At 50.9% G+C, this 24,069-nt stretch overlaps 1 protein-coding gene across 6 annotated transcripts in view; it reads right to left on the bottom strand.

Annotated features, from left to right (window-relative positions):
- SSBP3 (single stranded DNA binding protein 3) overlaps positions 1–18,103 on the bottom strand; it is a 180,818-nt gene extending 162,715 nt beyond the window's left edge. The window contains exons 1-4 of one of the 6 annotated variants that reach the window (XM_073007266.1): positions 17,548–18,103; positions 16,467–16,539; positions 16,186–16,247; positions 13,467–13,551 (exon numbers count right to left, since the gene is read on the bottom strand). In XM_073007266.1, the coding sequence (XP_072863367.1) occupies positions 13,467–13,551; positions 16,186–16,247; positions 16,467–16,539; positions 17,548–17,603 (276 nt within the window). In that variant the 5' untranslated portion in view covers positions 17,604–18,103. The remainder of the gene's footprint in view (positions 1–13,466; positions 13,552–16,185; positions 16,248–16,466; positions 16,540–17,547) is intronic. The other 5 variants (XM_007978651.3, XM_007978653.3, XM_073007270.1 and 2 more) reach the window with 5 other exon arrangements.
- Positions 18,104–24,069: the final 5,966 nt, after the last annotated feature.

The raw sequence follows: 24,069 nt of genomic DNA, 5'->3' as shown, positions 1-24,069 counted from the left end.
CTATCTAATGACTTCATAACAATGGGCTCATGCCTTCACTTCTCTGAGCCCTGGCTTCCTCATCCAAGAAATGGGGTCATAACAGCCCCTACCTTGTAGAGTGTTACAGGGATTAAATGTCATGCCCACACACAGTGCCTGGCCTGGGGTGAATGCAGTAAATGGTGGTTACTGCAGTTTCAGAAACTGTTGTTGTATCCCTCACTGTCCCCATGCTACAAATTAGGAAAGAACGCAGGCAATAGAAAAGGTTACCAAGCTATTAAGTGGGAAAGCTTGGTGGAAAAGGATGGTTTCTGGACTTGTTGTCCAGTGATCCATCTCCTACAGGTAATGCCAGCTCAGAACCACAGGGAATTGGACCCCTGCCTTGGGATATCTGTAGGGAGAGGAGGCTCTGCAGACGGGAGCTGTCCATGCAGGCTCTTAAACCCCCAGTGTGTCTACCCTCCAAGCTGCACTGCCCTAACAGAGAAGCCTTGCTTGTACAGCCAGGAGAGCAGGGGTGGATGACCTACAGAGGGCTCCGCCATCTCCAGACAGAACACTGCATTCTAACCTTCCTCAGTCCTGAGGGAAACATGAGGGATGCCCCTCTACAGAGGTCAATCCTGGCCAAGCCAGGACAAAGCGAGAAGGCACCACTGCTAGGTGGGTCCTGCCTAAGGATTCTAACCAGGTCCCTGGAAAACTTTCCTGGGGGCTCTTGAGCCATTGCTAATATTAAGTTCTAGAAGAATCGGGTCTGCCTCAATTGCCATGGAACTAAAATTTCCAATGTGTTTCTGTTGACTAGAATTCTGTTCTACCAACCTGGTGTGCTCACGTTGGTTCCTCTGAGCTGATGAGGAAGTCTCATCAGCAGCTATATAGTTCTCATTTTCCACATTTCTTCATTAAAATTAATGGTGACTCGATGCATGCAATCTCTTTGTAAATAAAATATTTTCAAGCGTGGAGTCCACAGGGGGTGGTAGGAGATTTAATAAAAGGGGGCCTTTTCGGTGAAGAGAGAGCAAACCTTTTCTTTAAGTTACATAGGTCCCAAAGCCAAGATGTTTTCTTCCTGGATGAGGTCATTAATAAACCAGCCCAATCCCCCTACCCACAGAGAAGCACCACACCAGTCAGGAACCCTACGAGCCCAGGCCAGGCTTCAGTCTCCCTCAGGACCCACCTGGTCCTACCAGCCTCAGCATCAAACCACCCCAGGCTGGGCAGGAGGTCATCAATTAACGAGACAGAAAAGATGCCAAATCTGGACCAGGCACAGTGGCTCACACCTGTAATCCTAGCACGTTGGGAGGCCAAGGCAGGAAGATCACTTGAGGCCAGGAGTTTGAGACCAGCCTGGGGAACATGGCAAACCCTGCCTCTACCAAAAGAAAAAAAAATAGAAAAATTAGCCGGGCATGGTGGCACATGCCTATAGTCCCAGTTACTTGAGAAGGCTGAGGTGGGAGAATCACCTGAGCCTGGGGAGGTTGAGCCTGCAGTGAGCCGAGATCATGCCACTGCACTCCAGCCTGGGCAATACAGCAAGACTCTGTCTCAAAAAAAAAAAAAAATTTTTTTTTTTTTAATTAAGAAGACTAACCTATTAAGTCTACCTTGCCCATGACTGAATCCCTCTAAGTGCCTCCATTTCCTTCTCTACAAAATAGGAATAACAGAACTTAACCCACAGGGCTGTTTTGAGTATGACAACAGACAAAACCTAAAGCACTTACAACAGTGCCTGGCATACAGTTAGTACCCAATAATTGTTTGCTATTGTCATCAGTTCTTCTGTCATGAAACAGGAGGACTGCCTGTCCTCTACATTGCCCAATAGGGAAATAACGAAGAATGCCTTTTAAGAGTCGGAACACATAGTAAGTGCTCAATAAGCACTGGTTTGCTTTGTTAAATAGAAAATTCATTATTACTAAGCCATAATGCTGTCATTTAGAAACTCATCCCTCACCAAGAACTCACCACTCCAACTACCAATGGTTAACCTCCCATGAAGACTGTCGCTCTCTAAACTCTCAGGGACCAGAGGCAAACATCCTGATTTCCTCCTAGTCTTTTCTCTTCCAGCTCCCTCTGAAGAAAAGGCTGCCAGCAAAATAACACCAAAGAAAGTATGTGGCGACAGTCAACTAGATTTAAGTTCATTTTCTGTAGCTTGGGGTCAGAATCGACTGAAGCACTCTGGTGATCAAGTTTTCTGCAATTCCCTATTCCACGCATTAGCTCGCTGACAGAAATTCACTGCGGTATTTAAAGTGGCAGCCATCACAACTAACTCAAATTGTATTGGCTTCCCCGATGCTGAAATGCTCTGCTGAAACCATCAATTGGCCAATTCGGAGATAACGTGGTAGCTGAAATTCCCTGTCATGCTGTAAAATCCCCTTTTGAAGCGGCTCACCAGCGCGGAGATCGTGGAGAGCCTTGCCTGGAGCTGCGGGCCAGGGCCGCCGCCCGCCCGTAACACAAGCGGGCTCTGAGTGAGATGTGGCCGGCAGGCGGGTGGCGCTGCCAAGAGGAAGAGCCTCCAGAGAGAGGATAACATTTTCTACTGGAAGCCTTCTAAAAGCCGGCAAGCAAAGACCGGCAGCGCGCACATGCCCGGCACCAGGCCTGCCCACTGGGCCGTCTGCCCCCTCAGCACCAGCCGGATGGCCAAAGCCACAGGAAGCTCTCGGCCTCTCCCAAAGAAAGCTGCAAAATTCCTAAAGGATGGCACAGACACAGACACGGGCGCCAGTCTCTTAGGTGGAGGTTTTCTCAAGTCAGTGGTGGCCCCAGGCTTGCTGTGTTACCAGCGTGCTCTAGCCTCAGTGTCCCCATCTGGAAACTGAGTGTCTCCTTCTTGCACATCTGAAACAGCCTTCTCAAAGGGGACTACAACTCACAAAGCATTTTCACGAGCTCTCACCCAACTTCCAAAAAGCTGGAGGGGCAGAAAAAAGCTGGCCACTGTTTCCTATCATTTTGCAGATACCAGACAACTTACTCAAGGCCATCTGAAAGAATCAGATCTTGTACCTTGGTCATCCAAGTCCAAATCCCATGTATGGTCCACAACACTGCATCTAATGACAAAGACCGGCAGGCAGCGGGCGCCAGGCAATAACTACCCACCAACCATCCGCTATTTCCATCCAGTCTGTAAAGCTACGCTCTGCCCCTCTCAGAGCTCAAAGCACTGCAGCAGTATCCCGGAATGTGGGAGAGGCCTGCTCCCCCCAACTGCCTCCTCTCTCAAACAGCCTTTTGTGACTGAGAAAGAAGGATCAGAGGAAAACCTCAGGCAGCGGCCCCAGGGAGCAGTCGTGCTTCTTAAGGTCAGAGGACTGTGAAACAGAAGTGAAATGTCAGGCGCTTCACCCAAACACACAAAGAGCAGGGGACACAAAACCTGCCCTGGAAGCTGTGCAAACAGCTGTCACCAGGAGGGGACAGGGAATTTGGGAGGCTGGGTCAACCTGGGTCAGACAGGATGCCTTACGACCTATACTCACCACCGCTACTGCCTGAGCCCTGTTCAGACACAAGCTCCACAGGGGGCAAGGGACCCCCACCTCAATCACAGACAGGCAGGAGGAGCCACCCCACAGCCAGCCAGCAGGGACAGGCTGCAAACTTCTCCAGCTCTGCCTAGAGAGCCACGTGGACTCAGCGATGAAGAAGAGTGTCCCTGAACTCCCAGGCCCTCTCCTCCCACGCCCACTCCAGAGTGGTCCAGGCCACAGTCCCACCCCCTCCAACGGGAGCTGTTGCTTACTCTGCCTTCAATCAGCATCTGTTGAGACTTTCTGTGCATTCAATGCACTAAGACTATGGCAGCAAACCACAGAGACAAAGGTACCAGGTGCCCGCCAGGCACCACTCTGAAAGCACAAGAGGTGGTGGGGGAACAATTCCCCGAGAACTCTCTAAGGGATGGATCATTTCCTTCTAGTACAGATCTGGAAACTGAGGCTCAGCAATTGCTTGTCACTTGACACAAGTCACTTAACTTGTAGGAACTAAGATTCAGTCTCAGCTGTCTCTGGGCAAGTGGCCTTCTGACTTTGCGTTGAGCCCCAAAATAAGGCAAATTCTACAACACAAACCCAGGGCACGCTTACTTTTATATGCACACATAAAACACTGAAAACAGACATTTCCGGAAACAATACTTGAGTTTACTCTGTGTAATACGGTTGTTTCTCTTTTGATAATTACCTGTCATGACCCACTAAGTTGGTTTCATGATGGACTAATGGGTCACAGCTCACAGTACAAAACAATGCTTCACCATGTGCCCCTTGTCCATCTTCATTAAAACATGTACTTAACACACTTGATGCCTGGGCAGGAATCAAATCCTTCTCACTTCTCAAGGCTCAGAGCCTTGCTCACTGACCTCAGAATGCTTTCAAGACCTGCGACAGGCACCAGGAATGGGGTAGCAGAAAGGGCAAGAAGTTCTTCCCCTCAAGGAGCTTTCATTCCAGAAAGGGGAAGGGAAGAGACACAACCTTAACTGAAATAACTCTCCTTCCAGGCAGCTGGTAACAAATGACTAAGAGAGTTACAGAGTTAGTTCCTGGGGAAAAAAACAGAAGAGGGATGTCTTCCCATAGGTGTCGTCCTGGCAGGCCTGGTAGAGGCAGCCACATTCCAGGCTAGCATCAGCTCTACAGAAGGAATAGTCAGCAGGCGAGGAAAAAACCCTCTCAGGTGGTACGGTACCGAGCAGGAATCATGGTGAAGAGGCCAAAGTGGCTGAGGAAAGTGCTTGTTCCAGATTCCTACAAAACGAGAAGTCACTGGGAGAGGAGAAAATGGACAGTGATGGGACAACTTCAGGCCAGGCGCAGACCAGGAGCATCTGAGCGTCCACTCTCTTCTCATCCTCACAAGCTCCCCAGCTGGCTTGGAAGCTGTATATGTGACTTGCTCCTCCAATCACTGGGGCGGGGAGAACATATGTGACTTGCCGCCACAATCCCTCAGGGGTACCTGAAACCCAGGGATCCAGAGAGCTGATCAACAGGGGAACCAGCCCGTGATGGTTCACGCTTCACAGGCACACACCTCTCACCCGAAGGTCATTCTGCTGGCCCCTTGTTATCAGTCACGGAGAACACTGCCCATCAGGAAGCCAGGACTCAGAGCAGGCCGAAGGTGAGGTAAGAAAAATGACAGCACAGGCCGGGTGTAGTGGCTCATGCCTACAATCCCAGCACTTTGAGAGGCCCTGACAGTAGCATCCGTTGAAGCCAGAAATTCAAGACCAGCCTAGGCAATAAGCAAGACCACATCTCTACAAAACATTAAAAATAAATTTAAAAAAGAAAAATGACAGCACACATTTATGCAGAACTTACACTGTGCTAGGCACTATTATATATGGTGTGTATGTGTGTAAACTTAACCTTTATGACCTTATAAAGGTATACTTTATTTTTTTATTTTTTTGAGACTGAGTCTTGCTGTATCACCTAGGCTGGAGTGCAGTGATGCAACCTCGGCTCACTGCAACCTCCACCTCCCGGGTTCACACTATTCTCCTGCTTCAGCCTCCAGAGTAGCTGGGACTACAGGCACCCACCACCACGTCCGGCTAATTTTTCTATTCTTAGTAAAGACAGGGTTTCACCATGTTGGTTGGCCAGGCTGGTCTCTAATTCCTGACCTCAAGTGATTCGCCTGCCTCAGCCTCTCCCAAAGTGTTGGGATTACAGGCGTGAGCCACCGCGCCCAACCTGGTATACTTTATTAACCCCATTTTCCACCCGAGGAAGTTGAGGTTACTTAAGGTGCCCATGTTTGCACAGCTTGTAACTGCAACAAGGCAAAGGAAAGAAAGCATCCTGGACTCCTGATGAGGCTTGCAGGTTTGAGTTCTACCAGTAACTTCACGCAGGGCACTTTTCCCTCTGGGCATGTTTCTTTAGCTACTTGAAATAACACTAGGTGACCTCCAGTTCCATCACCTGCAATCCCGCTATTTATATCTACAATAAATATATATTTCACTACAACACAGGGGTGGGACTGTTTACCTCCCCGCACCGCGCCCCCAACTCCATATTGACTCTGTATCTTGGTCTCTTAGAAAAACAAGATCATGGCCGGGTGCAGTGGCTCAAGCCTGTAATCCCAGCACTTTGGGAGGCCGAGACGGGCGGATCACGAGATCAGGAGATCAAGACCAACCTGGCTAACACGGTGAAACCCCGTCTCTACTAAAAATACAAAAAAAATTAGCCGGGCGCAGTGGCAGGCGCCTGTAGTCCCAGCTACACGGGAGGCTGAGGCGGGAGAATGGCGTGAACCCGGGAGGCAGAGCTTGCAGTGAGTGGAGATCGTGCCACTGCACTCCAGCCTGGGCGACACAGCGAGACTCTGTCTCAAAAAAAAAAAAAAAAAAAAAGAAAAACAAGATCATTTCCCACAATTCTTTTTAAGCCCACATCTCATCCTGGACTGCATCTGTCTCTTCAACTAGACAGTGAGCATAGTAGGAGCTTGGTAACCTCAAAACACGGTAGTGTTTTATTCTCCTGGTCTGACAGCCGACTGACCAAGGCCTCAAGATCACCCCAGGAAGTCAAAAGAAAAAGAAGCCAATGTGGTCAGAACCAGCTTCCCATGGACCTGCCATGGCTGGCACTTCCCTTCTCAAGCTCACTGTCTCCTTAAGACTCCTTTTTTATTATTATATGTGGGAATCCCACAAAGGGGATTCCCACATACAATAAAAGGGGAAAATTCCCTCATACAATAAAAAAAAATCAGGGACAGTCTGAGCACCTGCCAGGGCAGGATACCTACCAAAGAGAACTGTGCAACACCCCTCATTTCATCCCTGTTAACAAAGACACAGGATTTCACAGCACAACCAACTTTCCCTGGACAGCTTTCCAACCCTCTCTCACAGCCGTCCCCATGGTGGGCTGTGCCAGGACAACCCTTGAGCCTATTTTACAGTAAAGAGATGGACCTTGAGAAATGAAGGCCCCCACAGCTATCAAGGACGTGAAGCTGAAACGCAAATCTAAATTCCTGCTGATGCCAAGCTTCATGCCCTCTGGGCCTTACCACTTAAGCCATGCAGTGGCCACACACGGGAGTGGGAGAGGACCATTCTGCCCAATACAGATAAGGGACACAGACATCCCAGGGGAGCATTTATCAGTACCAGTCTGTGACAGGACCGCCAGCTCTGCCCCTTGAGAGGGTGCGGGGGTGACACATGACAGCAGTGACGGGCAGTGGGGGGGTTAGAATCAATTCTCCCTGGATACTGAGGGATGACTGTACTATATTACTTAACTCTCACAACCACTATGCAAAGGAATCACCATTCCCCCATTCTACAGATGGGAAAACTGAGGATCCCGGCCAGGAAATGAGGATCCCTGATGATTTCCAGCCAGGAAATGACAGAGTGGAAACTAGAATTCACATAGGAGTCTAAGCCACCAGTCAGAACCCAAACCCTTTAAAATCCAGAGGATTCAAAACCCAGGAAAAGAAATGCAGAACACAGAGAGAAACACTGCTAAAACTCATCTTGCCAAGGCTACAAAAACCCCATTACCAGCCAGGCGCAGTGGCTCACGCCTGTAATCCCAACACTTAGGGAGGCTGAGGCAGTCAGATCACAACGTCAGGAGTTCGAGACCAGCCTGGCCAAGATGGCGAAACCCTGTCTCTACTAAAAATACAAAAAATTAGCTGGGTGTGGTGGCACATGCCTGTAATCCCAGCTACTCAGGAGGCTGAGGCAGGAGAATCACTTGAACCCGGGAGGCAGAGGTTGCAGTGAGCTGAGATCACACTATTGCACTCCAGCCTGGGCAACAAGAGCAGGGGGAAGAAAAAAAAAACATTACCCCAGTGAATCAAAAACAAACAATCATGATTGTCTATTTGCTGTAAGCTCCCAGCAACATGTATTAAAGAAGTTTATGTGAATCGTCTAATGCACTTGTGCCATGGTCAGAATTATTACCAAGCTAAAAAAGATTAATTTTTCTAAATACTCTAAACCCTCAGACACTATTATAAAGGCTATAGCTAGTGTAACATTTCTGTTATCTTGGCTGACAGACCCCCAAGCACACACACCTCCCTGCCACTTCTCCCTGTTAAGGTGTAAACACACACAGTCTCATACAGAAGCAGGGAAGCCAAGGGAAGGAGGCACCCTTGACCTGAGGTTCTCCACTTGAGAACCTGCCTCCCTCACAAAATTCAGACGACCTAAGGAACTGTGAGGAGAGCTGGGTGTCTCCCAGCTCCCTCTGAGTGCTGGCTGGCACAGAGCTAACTCTCAGTCCAAGTTTGCAAATGCTTAGCTAACAAAGATGGTATTATGCGAAAGATTGGTGCACACTGCTGGTCTGGGAGTTCAAATGAAGTGACCACTGCCAAAAACTTTGTTTGGGTCCCCACCACTCCCCCCCGCCCCACCTCCTGCCTTGAAATAAAGGGCAAGGATTTGCAATTTGGGGTCTTGCCGCCACTTGAAACCCATTAAGGTGGCTGCATTACTCGGGTTCTGGCAAAATGCAATTCCAGTTTCTCATTTAATGTTTAATTAGCTACCGATGGAGAAGTCTGGCAGCCTCTGGGGTTAAAAGGAATTGCAGAAAACAGGGCGGGAGCCTAAAGAGAGGCCGCGACCCAAAGCCTCCGCTCCAAGGGGAATGGGGGAGAGAGGAAAAAAAGTGTGTATGTTTTGTGTTTTTAATCTGCCACACAAGGGTGCCAAGGGTCAGAGCCAAAGGCAACACCGTGAACTTGCCAGGACCTCTGGGCAGATAGCTAGCCTGGCTTATCACGGGGGAGCACACTCCCCCAGCTCCTTGAAGTCCAGCTGCAGGCCTTCTCCACCTATTCCAGCCTGCACTGCCACCCTCTCAGCCCCCTCCCCCTAAAGGGTTCTGGCAGGCACGGACACTCCCTGCCTGGCAGGAACCTCAGCTCAGCACATCCAAGGAGAGCCCTCTCAAATATCACTTTGCTATTTCAAACCCACCAAGGACGCTGGACCCCTGCCACACAGCCACAAATACCTCAGCGCCTGCCCACGCCCACGACTCTGGGGTATTTTCTTGCTTTAACCAACCCTCCTCAAGGCAAAGTCTCCCCTCTGCTGAGGAAGGAGTCAGCAGAGTCTTGCTGGGGTGGGAGCACAGGGCCAGGAAGCCAGCCTCACTGAGGTAGAGCACAAAACAGTCAAGATGAAAGGGAACTCAGGTCTACAGAGGAAGGAAACTGAGGCAAGCAAGGAAAATTCATCAAGGTCATGGAACTCCATGTCCATTTCACTCCCAAAGTTCTTCACCGGGAATCACAGAGGGGCCTGGGGTTGGAGCAGCTGTCCATGAACCTCCTGAAACCATGCACAAGTCCCCTCTATGAGGGCTTTCTGGAAATACTGTCCACAGCTTTTACCGCATTTTCCCTGCCAAAAGGTAAAAGCCACCGCACCACAGCAAACCCGCTTCCCAGAGTTCAGGTCTCACCTCTGCCAGTGACTCCACAATTCACCTTGCAGAGGCTCCGTTCAAATTCTGTTAAGTTCATGTCTTCAGTGAACACGTGGGGGGGCACCAACCAGCATACCTGGTGCCAGATATGCTTCAGGTCAACTGCAAATACCTACCCTCTGTTTTGCAGGGATTCTCTATCAAGTAAGTGTCAATAAAAGCTGCGAGGTAAAACTAGAAAGATGGAGGAGTTCTAGTCTCAGCTCTGCCAACACCTGGCTGCCTGCCCTTGGACAAGCCACCTAAACTCTAGGGTTCAGTTTTCTCATCTGTAAAACAGGAGTGAGATTTTATAACGAAACCCAACCAACAAGGCAGCTGCAAAGCCCAACCACAACCACACGAATGAAAACGTGTTATAAAAAAGTACAGCAGGTATGTGTGGTGTAAGAATCCATCGCTATTCTCTAGTCTCTTTGGCTCGAAGGCCACTCATTTCTTGGCCTTCCAAATGCCACTCATTTCTTGACACCAAAAGGAAAACACAAAATTAGCTACCACACGGGGGGAAAAGGATCGCTTATTGTTTGAGAAGGCACCAAAGACAGGTCCACCTTGGAGAAGGTCAAAGCAGAGAAGGTGGCCAGGACACCACTGGGCGCGTAGTAAGAGACACTCATGCAGCTGGAAGTGTCCACTCTACAAAAAGTCAGGACCCAGACAACAGTGTCTAAGAGAACCCAAAGAGATGCCCCAATGGGATCCCAAGGGCTTCTGTCAACACTCTGAGATGCACTGCTCTGGCCTGAGGGTAACAACAAGGAAATTACAATGGGACCCTGACCCTCCTCCCACGGCCCGGGGACCTCTTCTGATTTAATGCAAACCAATTTATCAGAAAAGTCCACTCCAGACTTGAGTTCTCCAATGCTCCCATTGCCCTGTAAGCACTTCCTACCCACTGAAGACAGGTATGGTATCTGGGCTGCACAAACTCCCCAGACCCTAAGAATCTTTGGATCTCCTTAATAGAAAACAGAAAGGCAGTGAACAAACACTTACTCACACTCGATTTTCTAAAAATCAGTTAAGGCAATTAGTTAACTAACTTTAAAACCACCTTGTTCAAGAGCACCCGCAACAGTTAAGTCTCTAAAAGAACACCATCCAACGCTCACTGACTCCAAGCGACTTACTCATTCTTACCGTTACCTAAACTCCTTCATACAATCAGAACGTGTGCCTGCTACACGGAAGGTACTGTGGGAGCTACAGAGATGAACAGTTCACGGTCTCAACCACGGAAAAAATTAATAGGCTGTTGCCAGAAAGACAACTCTAAGTGAGAAGTTAGGTGGAATAGTGCGAACAAATGCTACTTGCCATGGGCCTGCAGAGCCAAGCCTGGTGGGCTTAGAAACACCCATTCCAGAGTCAGTCATGACTCCATGGGTGTGCATTCTAACTACCACTTCCCAGCCGGGAATTAACCGCTGTGTGCCTCAGCTGCTTCATCTGCAAAATGGAGTGAACAACAAGCCTTCTCTCATCGGGTCTCTGGCAGGATATGAGGGACTGAACCTACAGCAGTTAGCAGAGTGACCTGGCACATGGAAAGCTGCCAACAGAGGCTTTGTATAGGTGGTTTTTATAGATATGGAGATGAAGGGGTGATCACAGAATGCAGAAAACTATCTCGTAAGTTCTCCAAGAAGGAGGTCTTAAAAGACGAATAGGATTTGAATGGGTAAGAGAGGAATGTACTCCAGGCAAGAGGAAGGAGTCAGCAAGAAGCTACTGCAATCATTTTAGCAAGAAGGAATGAAGGTTAACTAGACGGTAGTCACAGGAAGGGAGACACTAGATGAAGACTTGAGAAAGACAAAGAGAAAAGTGGGTTCCTTTTCCTAATTTTCTCAAGTTTTTCTCAGTTTTCCACTTGCTTCTCAGCTGTCACCCCTCCAACTCAATGCTACCCCTTAACTCCTTCATAATCCCCATTCATCACTCCATCCCTCCTCCCACATGCTGACTCTCAGGTCACATGATACCAGCTGGAGCCCAATTCAGGAAAAAAGGTTTTTACACCCCACACGTATGAAATGTGAGCCTCAATGAGGGTGAACTCATCTCCTAGTAGGATCTTCTAAATGTCAACGCCAACCTCAGTGATCTCTATACAATTCTACTGCCATTCCTTAGCAAATTACTGAAAGTAAACCCATGTGCAAACTTTCACTGCCGCCATATTGTTTCAAGATGGAAGACTACACCACAAGTTGCAGAAGAGTCTCAAGTTTATAGAGCACCAAACTTAGTTAAATCACTAACCTCTCTGAAAGGTACAGCCAAAAAATAGCATAGATATGCTACATCAAGAGAATGAAACAGACACACCCACCCACCCCAGATTCTAAAATGAAACTATTTGTATAGTAGTCAAAAACTAGCAACAGTGTTGGCTGTTCACAGGTTTAGGAAAAAAACCATGCAAGATTTTTACTAGGTAGAAAGGTCAAATTCACCAACTATTTTTATACAGCTGTGTACCTCTTAGCCTCCCTGAACATCCAGTTCAGGAAACCTTATCATCACCATGGGATTTTCCCAGAAGAACCACATCATAAGTGAACCAGTGACCTCTCCCTTTCACTACTACGTAAGTTTATCAGACCAGACGTATCATTCACCAGCTTCTCTTTTTCAGCCCTGAAGAGGGCACAAGGACTGCTCAATTTCCTCAGCGTTCCATTCCAAGAGCATTAACTTTTCATTCACAACAAAATTGCATCACATTGAATATTCTCAAAACCAGTGGGCCACCACCTGGGTCTCTAACTCTTCATATTACAGGAGAAATTTTCACCACGAAGACATTGGTGATCATGGGATTTGACCACTTGTGAAACAACCAAATAGGTCTGGTCTCCCAGCCAATTTCAACCTCCACGTACAGGGAACTCAGATGGCTGGCCCAAGCAGGTGGGACCTAACGACGTTCAAGAAACCAACTCCCAAGGACCCACGGATTCCCAGGACCATTCCTACCCACTGCACACAGAAGAGCAAGACCAATTAGATCACCTGCTATATGGACATGCTTAACCATCTATAGGGTCAGCAAGCAGAACTGAATGGAGGCTATGGAAGACCTTCAGACACGTCCTCTTCCATCTCCCCAAGATGGGTCCTAACCTATTTCATCGGATCTTCATGTGTGACTCCAATCCAGGTTTGAAACCTGGGTTTGTTTGTTTTTCCTGAAGAGGACTGCTATGGGAGATGAATAGATGGCAGACAACTCTCTCGTAATAATTTCATAAATCTTAAGAAACTCATCCAGGTAGAAAGTGAATAATAGAGTAAAAAGAACTACAATCTGACGATGTTAACTATCTTCACAAGAATATTTTGGCCACAAGATTATGAACTAGCTGATGATCTCAGAGTACAAATCTTCTTAGTGGATACAGTATGAACCCACCCACACCAAACACACACACACACACACACACCCCCCCCCCATAATTTGAAAGATCGCTCTCTGGAAAGCAGAGCAAGAAAGTTCCATTCCACCAAATTCTCATTCAACTCCAAAATACAAGTTTCATACTGGGTTTTGTTTGTTACAATTTCTTCTGAAACCAACACTAAAGAGGCTTAGTCCCCCCTCAGCTAACTGTCCACTCTTAATGTAAGTCTCACATAGTTCTGAGTCCTATACAACACCATTTAATTCTCCACATAGATGGCTACACAATTTTTCACAATCACAACATTATGAAACACCGTTCACCAAGTCAGAACACTGCTGGAGAAGGGTACCATGGGGAGGGCTGCAGAGAGGTGGGCAGGGGAACAGAAAGAAAGGCAAGAAGAAAATAAAGACCACTGCCAACTGGCTGTGTATTTGCTTTTCGTACTAGAGAAGTTAGAGCTATCCAACCCTATAATTATTGCTAGGATTAAAAATGTGTTACTCACATAATCATGAAAGGCTTTTGCTTCACTCGAATGTTCACAAGTGTCTCTCCTTTCAGGAGCGGCACAGTAAAGGTCCCAAAATACACTGCAAGGAGGAAAATACAATAAGGTCAGGTTACTAATTATTACTTGTGTACACAACGGCAAGTGTACAATGCATGGCGCTAACAGTACTAGGTCTCCCAAAGGCTCAATCCCACCTTATCAGCTCTCACTGGGCAAACAGCCTAAAAAACAAAACACGTCCAACTTTTTCTGGCAAGTCAGCCATTAGTAATGGGAGTAATAGTTCTTATATATCAAATACCTATTACGTGCCTGATGCCTCACACCCGTATTACTTGTGTCTACCATAGACTGTAAGGTAGACAATTTTCTCTCCACTTTACACAGGGGGCAACTGAAGCTCAAAGGGGTTAGTAGAACCCACTCATGGATGCCCTAGGAGGACGAACGCAAATGTGGATGAGAATCCATACTGGTCTCATCTGTTTTCTTTTCACCACCCAAACCAAAATGGCTGCATATCCTAAAAAAGGTTCAAGTGCCAAAGTCAGGACATAACTATGATTCATACATCCAGCAATCTAGGAGGCTCTGTCAATAAAGGAAATTTTACAGGTTCTTAATCCCAGAGCCCACACCTCCACCCTTCCCACCCCACCCCCACTCCCACCCAAGCCCTCCCCCAAGGAATTCTTATGCAAGAACCACTCCTCCCTCCACGCACCAAAAAACACAAATCAGTTAGGCAAAGGACAGGTCATGGACATCCAAGTATCCGGTCCTTTCACATTGCAGTAGAGGGCCCTCTTCAGAGAAGCACCTGTCAGCAAAGGGAAGAAGGAAGCAAGCCCAGAAATGCCTGCCTCACCCCCCCCCCTAAAGATTTTGTAGGGTCACTCCAACATTTTGTACGAGAACAGACATACAAGTCCTATGTCAACCAATAAAGCCCTATTCAAAGACGGAGTTGTCACTGTTATTAACAAGGGACCTAAGAAACTCTCCAGATCAGGAGCCCAAGGCCCAGGGACAGAACCAGCTTAAAGGGTAAAGTGGGCACCAAAACCAAAGTCCGACTCCTGGTCCAATGCTCTTGTCCTCGTCACAAACAGGCAGCTCTGCAAGTTATCGGACAAGCATCTCACTCAAGGTGTGTGAATAATGCAGCCTGCCCCTCACCAGACAAGCTCCACTGCTTCCTCCCTGGGTCATTTTGCTCAGTGTCAAATCGCAGGAACCAACTTCTACCAAACAGGACCACAGCCACTCATAAGCCACCATCGCCCGGGCCTCACACAACAGACTCTACGTTCCTGTGGCTGAGATAAGGATGGAGAAGTTTCAGGAGATCCTGGATATAACAGGAAAATCAGGGACTTCTACTAGCTGCAGAGAGGGGCTAGAGAACATTCCTTTCTGTCTTCTGGAACTGTACACATCTGATTACCTCCTCCACACGTTAAAGGTTTCCAACACTACAAATTCCCCACCGCCTTCACTCATAAGCCTAAGTAACCTTCAATCATAAGCCTAACTTTCTACAAGATCCAAGCCGATCAGAGCTGCCAACCCCATCCACACACTCCCTCCAAAAACAGCCACAGGAAGACCTATCACCCACTCCTACAGGTGGAATCCTTCCGCCACACTAATGCCTCCAAGACCTGCAGTTCCGAGGTTGGCAGAAGTAATTAAAAACTCATTTTCTCTGCACAAGTTAGAACAGACACTTCATCCTCCTGCTGTTCTAAGAGACTTAAAACAGTAACCTGAGCTGGCAGGTAAACCCGCTAAGATGCCAACGACAGGAGACAGGACACACTGACAGGAGACAGGACACACCGTTTTGCTGAACTCCATCAAAATATCAAAAGCCACTCTGCTTTCTTTTCTTTTTCAAAAGGATGTTAAAGACTCCACCAGTCAGTGGCACAAAACACCGGGGTCATACACTTAGGGCAACTGGGTCCGGCTGACCCTAAGCTCCCTCTTGGCTGTCGTATACCCAACAGGGACCAAACCTGCGGTGGCCCCACACCCAAAGGACACAGAGACCTGGTAAGAGAGTCACAGAGTGGGAGCCCCTAACTACAGACACTGTGAGGTCGACTCTGACCAGTTAAGGTTCTGCCTAAAACAACACTTTGTGGTTTTAGTGGGGGAGGGGGGCGGGGAGCTCCCAGAGGAAAGGAAGGACCAGTCAGTCTGAATCAGTATCTTTAAAGGAAGTGGCAGCCCTTTCTTGCTTTTTCTCAGGGTGCCTGGAAAAAGCCCCGTAGATGTCCTATCTTAAAGTTGTAAGCTCCGAGGAGAAAAAGGAACGGACAGGCTAGTTGTAAAACAGACCTGGTATCCCCTCCACGCCGCCCCACCCCCACTCCTCTAATTAAAGCAACATGCAGAATTGACAAAAATCCTCCAATGTTTTTTCAAACCCTTGCCTAGAGTCCCAGAGTGAGATGTAAAAGTAAGGAGTTTTCTACCCCAACATCACAGATGATTTTGTCGTTTTCCCCCCAAAACTTCAGGTAGCATCCTCTTCTGCCCTTTTCCTCCTTGGCCAGCTGGGCCGGAGTGCCTCGAGGTGCCCCGCTCTGTGCAACGCGGAGGGCCACAGGGTGGAGGGCCTGCTCCAGGCCTCCCTTCTTTGTTCACTTGGACCCAGGGCTCAGAACAAAACAAACACACATGCAAAACTATCACACAAACTTACCACCACCACGAGTGCAAAAACCCAGGCGGTTCTCCCAACGTGATGTTTTTTTCCCATCGAATCTGGAAAGGTAAGAGCGGAGGCAGCTTAGAGGAGTAGACACAGGGTGGGCTGGAGGCTTCCTAGAGCCAAAAGGCTGGGAAGACCAACTAACAATAAATGCCAAAAGGTGATAAAAATTCAAAATGGTGGCCACAGTGGCTGCTCCTGAAAACAAAGGCTCTAAGAATAGTGGGGAGGGGGGTGTCAAGAAATTGGATGCTGGGGGGAGTTCCACTCACCTCCGATAAGAAGGTCTGTGCAGATTTCTGTGCTCCTACGTGCAGTAAATATTCGTAGACGTATAAAGCTAACCTGGAAAGTGGGCAGAGAGCAAAGAGAGAGGGGAAGGAGTCAGATCCCACCGGCGCTCTCCAGGACCTTGCCAGCAGGCTTTGAGCCCTGTCTGCGCCGTCCCATTGTGGCCCCGACAAGAGGTAAGCAGCTAGCTAACCCCAAACAGGGCCGCCAGGTGCGAACAGTTAGGGGGTGGGGACCGGGGAACGCGTTATCTCAAGCAGTGAGGGATGGAGAGCAGCCCCCAAACTTGAACTTCCAAGTCGCGTCGGGGACAAACCCATCTAGGTTCCTCAAACTCGCAAGCCACTCGACCCCACAGCCACCTTGCCTTTCCCGACCCAGTCCTCGCTACGCTCTCCCCGGCTTTGGAGATCCAGGGAGACTCAGCCCTGGACTCCGGGTGCTTGGCGCGCTCTAGAGAGGGCAGCAAAGCACCACCCTCGTCACCTCCCCCCAAACAACTGTGTTCCAAGCCTGGGGCCAAGCCGGCGCCACCGTAGCTGCCCAGCCCGGCGTCCGAGGACGCGGACCCGGTGACGAATACGAGGGCAGGGAAGGGAGAGCGCACCCGGCCGAACAAAGCCCCCGGCACGCACTCCTCACGCCGCCGGCGGACAAAAGGAGTCTTCGGGGCTGCAGAAACCACGCGCCCCCTGCCCGCGCCCGGTGGGCAAAGTGCGGCCACCGCGGCGAGCGCCCGGCTGGAGCGAGCGTCCAGGCTCGCTGGCGGGACCTCGCCCACCACTCACCGCGGGGCCCCGCGCCCGGCCCGCGCCACGGCCACCAAGTACCTCCTCAGGCGGCTCCCCCCGCCGCCCCTTCCCCGATCTCCCAACCTCCGCCGGCTCCCAACAATGGGTTCTCCCACGCCGCCCGCCGCGGCCTCGGGGAAGGGGCCAGGCAGGCGGTGCCTGGACCCGGGGGCCAGAGGGCGCAGCAGCCCCCGGCCCCCGCCCGCCCACCTGCCTCCCACCGCCCGCAGCCCGGCGGCGGCGCGGCCGCCACTTGCAAAATAGGGCTTACTTTTCCCGAGCCTGCCCGTCCGAGGGCACCGCCGAGCCTTTGCCTTTGGCAAACATGGTTTGCAGGGAAGAGGGCGCCGAGCCTCGCCGCCGCCGCCGCCGCCGCTACCGCTCCGGCTCTCCCGAGCTGCCCCTCGCTCCCGGCCCCCTCCCCGGCGCTCGCTCGCTCGCTCGCTGGCGCTCTCCTAGCCGCGCTCCCCTCCCTCCCCCCCAGGCGCTGGCTCCGCGCTCTTTCCAGCTGTCAAAGCGTCAGCCCCGGCCGCGGCCCCATCGCCCTGGAACTCCTCCCGCGCCGGCTCGGCCTGGAGTGCCGCCGCCGCCGCCCGCACGGCCGCCCGCTCTCCGCTCGCTCGCGCGCCCTCCCGGCTCCGCCTGCGCCGCCCTCTGCGCCTCCAACACCGCTGCCGCCGCCGCCGCCGCCGCCGCTGGTCTAGTTGGAGCTCAACCGAACGTGGCTACCCGGGCGAGGGAGCGAGGCGGGCGGCAACGTCCCGCGATGGATGGCCGCGTCGACCAATCGGCGCGCGCGGGGGCGGGCCCGGGCCGGCCGGGAGGGACGCCCTGACAGCGCCGGCCGCGGCAGTCCCCGCTGCGGCCGCCTCCGCGGAGCCGCTGCCTGCTCCTGCGGGCGAATTGGGGGCGTCCGGGGGCGCGAGCCTCTCTTTTCTGTCGCCGGGGCGGGGGACGACGTGGATCGGGCTGGGGGCACCTTGGTCTCCTCGCCCCAGCGAGGAGGGGGATCTGACTGGCGCTCCCCGCGGCGTGGACCACTGGGGGTTAGGGGGGCGCTGCGGCAGCGTCCGGTGGGAGGGGGCGCAGACCCCCAAGCGGTCGCCGCTCTCTCCCTCCCGCCACGTCCGTCTCCCTTATCTGCCCCTCACCTCCCCCCCGCCGCGGCCCGCGCCAGCCCAGCCCTTATCTCGCCCTTCCCTCTCGGTAGCCCTCCCCCTAGGCTCCGACCCCGACCCCCTCCCCAGACTCCAGCCCGGCCCCCAGCCCGCCCCGCCCCCGGGCCTCACTCTCGCCCAGTCTAGCTTTCGAGCGCCGGGCCCGGGGCTCCACGCTGAGAGCGGGGCGGCTCGAGCCGGCGCCGAGCGCGCGGCTGCTCCTTTACTAGATCATTAAAATACTTTGGAAAACCCCAAAGTGGAGCCGCGCGAAAATGGCCCTTGGCGTGCTTTGGGGAGCTGGGGGGGTTGGGGACAGGGGACTTCAACTAAGAGGAACGAGAGTGATTTCTTCCAAATTTCCAAGGTTTGCCAGTCCTGGCAAGTTAGCCCTTCGGCTTCTCCACGGGAAAGGGTGCCACTCGGGGATGGGGGGCGTCACCTGGGCGGCCCGCGACGCGGAATGCGCGCCACAGAAATGTGCAAACTTCAAATAAATGGAGCTAAATTGGGGAGTAGGGGAACGAGAGTCTGGCGTAGGGGGAGGGGAAGCTTCCATTGTCAGTGACCCAGGTGTACAATGGGAAATTGAGGGGGGGCTGGCAAGAGTGACCCAGCTATTTGCTGCTGACTCCTTTCTGCCCACGCCGAGAACCCAGAAGACACACTGCGTGCCCCTCATTAGAGACTCTTAAAACCAGGTACCGGCGAAATAGGGGAAGGCTCCCCATTTTCAGACTGTTTTTGGAGAGCGGATCTCTTTAAATGGGATAAAACACTGTCGGCACTGTCTCTTTAAAAGAGTCAAGCAGAAAAAGCTGTGTAAGCGCTGATTGGCTGCCTGTTTGGATACATCTTTAGGGGAGCCTTGAAACTGTTAGCCTAGGTTGATTTTTTTTTTTTTTTTTTTAACTGCGCTGTTCCAATAAACAAGTAACGCCCCTCCCCCTAACGTGCCTCGCACCAAACAATTAAAGGATAGGTCAGTGTCCTGGGGAAAACACGTTTCAAGTAGGAAAACTCAGAACTAGATTTCAACAAAATAAACAATAATTCCCTACCATTAAAGTTTGCTTATTTTGATCTGTAGGAGAGAGAAAAGGGGCTTTTAAAAGAAATGCCCCGCAGCTAAAGGATCTGCGTTGGTTCAGGAAGGAGACTCTGGGTGCATTTTTGGAATAATATTCTACTCAATGTAACAACCTTCTTAAATTAGAATACAGCCAGGCCCTGCGGACGCCTCCGGACTCACTCTGCTCCCTTCCAGGACCCAGCGCTCACAGGGGAAAGGGGCAAAAAAAAGGAACGCTGAGACCTAGTTTATGGGCGTCTCTGCGCTAGTCCCTATTTTGAAGGTTTTGTGAATGAGGGAAGCATGGAGGTTGGGAGTTGGACTACAAGGACAGAGGAGAGAAGGAAATAATTACAGTTATTTTTTTCCCCTAGGCGGTTTAAATTCAATAGGGCTAACTTAAGGTACCTTAGAGCCCACACTAATTAAATTGGCCTGCTCATACCCTTCCCCTGGACTTCCATCTATTTTGAATGGGCTAGGAATGGCCAGGGATGGCTTGTCAACAGACTGACTCACAAGAAGCCTGACTCATCTTGTGTCTGCAAGGCCCACAAATTAGGAGTATCGGTTTGGTCCTGGCTAAAAAAAGAGAAGACACTGCCCTTCTCCGGCCCTACTATAACCCAGGACTCTACCAGATTGGCCATGCCTCTACCAAATTCATGGCTGCAACACAAGCATATCTATTTGAGCATCAGTTGCTTCATCTGTCAAATGGCAAAGGGAGGTTAGAAGATCTTCAGTATCTCTTGATAATCTGATGTGCTACAATGTTAAGATTTCCCTTCTATATTTTTCTCTCCTTACCACCACCCTGGAAAAAGGACTAGCACCTCCTTTCCAAACATGTGACAAGAAGAGAAGGGTAGTGTTCAGAGACCCTGTGCCAGGCACTCTGTGGTCAGCCCTTTGCTGGAACTTGACACAACAAAGCTGCACGTTGGTTGGTAGATTCCTTGTTGGAGCTAAAAGAGATGGTGAGAGAGTCCAGGCAGAGAGAGCAGGAGCAGGGAGAGTGTCTTAGCCACCCCTCACCCCTGCTGGCTAGAAGATTGCTGAGGGGTTCCCTGGAAGTGGGACCACTCAGCAGCCCTAACTAGGTGTGTGGCTGCTGGCACAATTATCCAAAATGTGGTCAGATCAGAAGCAAGTCCAAACACCCATGAGCAGCATTCAAGGCCCCAGTCTACCTTTCGCCTCTGGATCCCCCGAGGCCCCATCTTTGGGCCTGATGTCTCTCTTCCTGGAATGCTTCCTGCCCCACCCAGTTCCCTTCTTCTGCCATCCTTTAAGACTAACATCCCCTCCGGTGCCATCTCCTCCACAAAAACCTCCCTGCTTTTCACTCCTGGAGCGAAACCTGTCCTTCTGTCCCTCCAATCTTATCTCATTTTGCTTGTACCATTCATTCTCCCCATTGTTGTAGCCACTTGTTTACTGTCTGTCTCCCCCACCAGACTGGGAGGGTAGGATCTCAGTTTGAGTTATCTGTGTATCTCCAGCACACAGCACAAGCTGAATACCTGTGTGTATATTAACACTCAGTGTAGGCACCAGGAGCCCCCAGGGACTGAGAGAGGGAGAACTCTCCCCAGCCCCAAAGTACTGGGCCCGGTGGAGAGATAAGGAACGGACAACACCAACAATAGGGTTAGATAAGGCCACTCCCTCGGCTCAGCCCCACCCTCCTAAGCTACAGCCACCTGGAACTCTGTACTTTCAGTTTCCAGAATGGCCATGCCATTTCACACATCCACTCTGACTCATATTCTCTCTGTCTCTTTCTCCCCCATCTTTCTCTTGCCTCCCTCCCTTCCTTTTTTCTTTCTTTCTTTCTTTTACTACCTGCTTATTGAACACCTACTATGTACCACACACTGTTGTAGGCCTTGGGTCATAAACGGAACACAAATCCTTACCCCGTGGAGCTTACACTGTAGTGAAGTCCCTGCCCAAAGCCCCCTCCAGTGACAGACTCCTACTAACACTTCTCAGATCCAGCCTGGGCAGGCAGGGTCTCCTTCAGAGAGCCTTCGCAGATCCCCCCTCTGAACTCCCAGTTCAGGGCAGGTGTGCCCTCCATGTCCCCACTGCATGGGTGTGGTTTGGGGGTGTATTTTCCCCCTGGGAATATGACTCCTTAGGGTCAGGGAATGATCATCATTCTCTGGGGCACCCTCAGTGCCCAGTAACATGGTGAAAGGAACAGAAGGACAGATGAAGAGCTGGGTAACCAGACGTTGCAGGACATGCAGGTGAGGTGGGAGCGAAGACGGAGACGTGGATTCCAAGCTTAGGCTAGAAGGGCCGCTCCTTCCTCTCTTGGCTGCCAGCAACTGGGACAGCAGAAATCCTGGGCTCTGGCACCAGATGGGTGGGGTCCAGGCCTCCAGAAGGAGGTGGTTAAAGGAAAGGGACTTCAGGCCTATGAACTCAACCCAGGAGACTGTGCTTGCCAAGGATGCCAGAAGACCTTGTTCACTTTCCCTAGTTCATTCAAAGCTCTCTTTCAGTGCTCCTCACAGCTGCTAGGAGGACGGATGCAGGCTCCCCTGGGGGCTGTTTCAATGGAAGCTGAGTATGCAGCCCGTCCCCCTTCTGCACCCATCATGCTCAGTCCTAGAATTGCCCGGGGACACCTCTGATCAAAACCTTCGGGCCGGTCAGCTCTGGCTTTAGCAGAAGTTTCCCTGAGGGAACAGGGGCCTCCACAGGAGGAGTACAAAATCCAACACCCAAAGACCTGGCTTCACTGGCTCGCTGGCAGTCTTTGGGCAAGTGACCTTCCCCTCCAAGCCTCAGCATCCTCTCTGTGCAATGAGGATGTTAATGCCTATGCCAAAGGCAGGCTGGGAGGACAAAGAGAGGTAAGTGATGGGGAATCGCCCACTAGGCTATTGTTAGTCAGTGTTGGCTGAGCCCAAGGTTCTGTTGATGGAGAGTGGCCGCTTGAGATGGTTGTTTGGGGGCTCAAGGGAGACAGTAATTGGGGAAATGTTTCGAAAATTGAAAAAGATGATTACTCATGGCCAGTAAACAGAGAGGTGCTAAGAAAGAAGTGTATTTGAATTTAAAACCAGCTGGGCACAGTGGCTTGCGCCTGTAATCCCAGCACTTTGGGAGGCCGAGGCAGGCGGATCACAAGGTCAGGAGATCAAGACCATCCTGGCTAACACGGTGAAACCCCGTCTCTACTAAAAATATAAAAAATTAGCTGGGCGTGGTGGCGGGCACCTGTAGTCCCAGCTATTCGAGAGGCTGAGGCAGGAGAATGGCGTGAACCCGGGAGACGGAGCTTGGCTCCAGCCTGGGCGACAGAGACTGTCTCAAAAAAAAAAAAAAAAAAATTAAAACCAAATGTGTTTTGAAATGTCTTCCAATAGACACATACTTGTCCTGAGCCAATTTGTCATAGCAAAACAGGCTTCAAGTATAGAATGGGTTAGTTCAATTTGAAAGCACCTATGTGCTCAGCCTTGTTTTGTTTTGTTTTTTTCCTATTTCCTTCATAAGAATTTAAGCATTTGGGCTGCGCACGGTGGCTCACACCTATAATCCCAGCACTTGGGCTGCTGAGGCAGGCAGATCATGAGGTCGAGTTTGAGACCAGCCCGAATAACATGGTGAAACCCCGTCTCTACTGAAAATACAAAAATTAGTCGGGCATGGTGGCATGTGCCTGGAATCTCAGCTACTCGGGTGGCTGGGTCAGGAGAATCGCTTGAACCCAGGAGGCGGAGCTTGCAATGAGCTGAGATTGGCCACTGCACTCCAGCCTGGGCAATAGAGCAAGACTCCGTCTTGGAAAAAAAAAAAAGAATTTAAGTACCCTGGCAGGGCATGGTGGCTCATGCCTGTAATCCCAGCACTTGGGGAGGCAGAGGCGGGCAGGTCACGAGGTCAGGAGATCGAGACCAACCTGGCTAACATGGTGAAACCCCGTCTCCACTAAAAATACAAAAAATTGGCCTGGTGTGGTGGCGGGCGCCTGTAGTCCCAGCTACTCGGAAGGCTGAGGCAGAAGAATGGCATGAACCTGGGAGGCGGAGCTTGCAGTGAGCCGAGATCGCGCCACTGCACTCCAGCCTGGGCGACAAAGCCAGACTCCGTCCAAAACAAAAAACAAAAACAAAAAAAAGAAAGCAGAAGGCAAGGCCCTATCCTGGGTAGCTGGGGAGAGGAACCTGACACCCACCACAGCCTCTCCCAACTCCGCCTCACCAGGGTGCCCTGGCCTCTGAGTTCCCTCAGCCTGGGACCAGCAGGGCTCTATTTTCATTCACTTGCCAAAACTTTGCTCTTGCTGGTCACTCTTCTCCCAGGCAAAGGCTTCACTCCCTCCTCATTTCCTCCAGGTCAAATCACCAGAGCCCCTACCAAAGGAACCTCTTTAGAATGACAGCTGCCCTTGGCCGGGGGCAGTGGCTCACGCCTGTAATCCCAGCACTTTGGGAGGCTGAGGCGGGCGGATCACCAGGTCAGAATATCAAGACCATCCTGGCTAACACAGTGAAACCCCGTCTCTACTAAAAATATAAAAAATTAGCCGGGCCTGGTGGCG

The sequence above is a fragment of the Chlorocebus sabaeus genome, chromosome 20 (genome assembly GCF_047675955.1).
Source record: "Chlorocebus sabaeus isolate Y175 chromosome 20, mChlSab1.0.hap1, whole genome shotgun sequence".
Classification (NCBI taxonomy): domain Eukaryota; kingdom Metazoa; phylum Chordata; class Mammalia; order Primates; family Cercopithecidae; genus Chlorocebus; species Chlorocebus sabaeus.
Note: the sequence above shows the minus strand (reverse complement) of the source record. Positions and strands in the feature narration are given on the sequence as shown.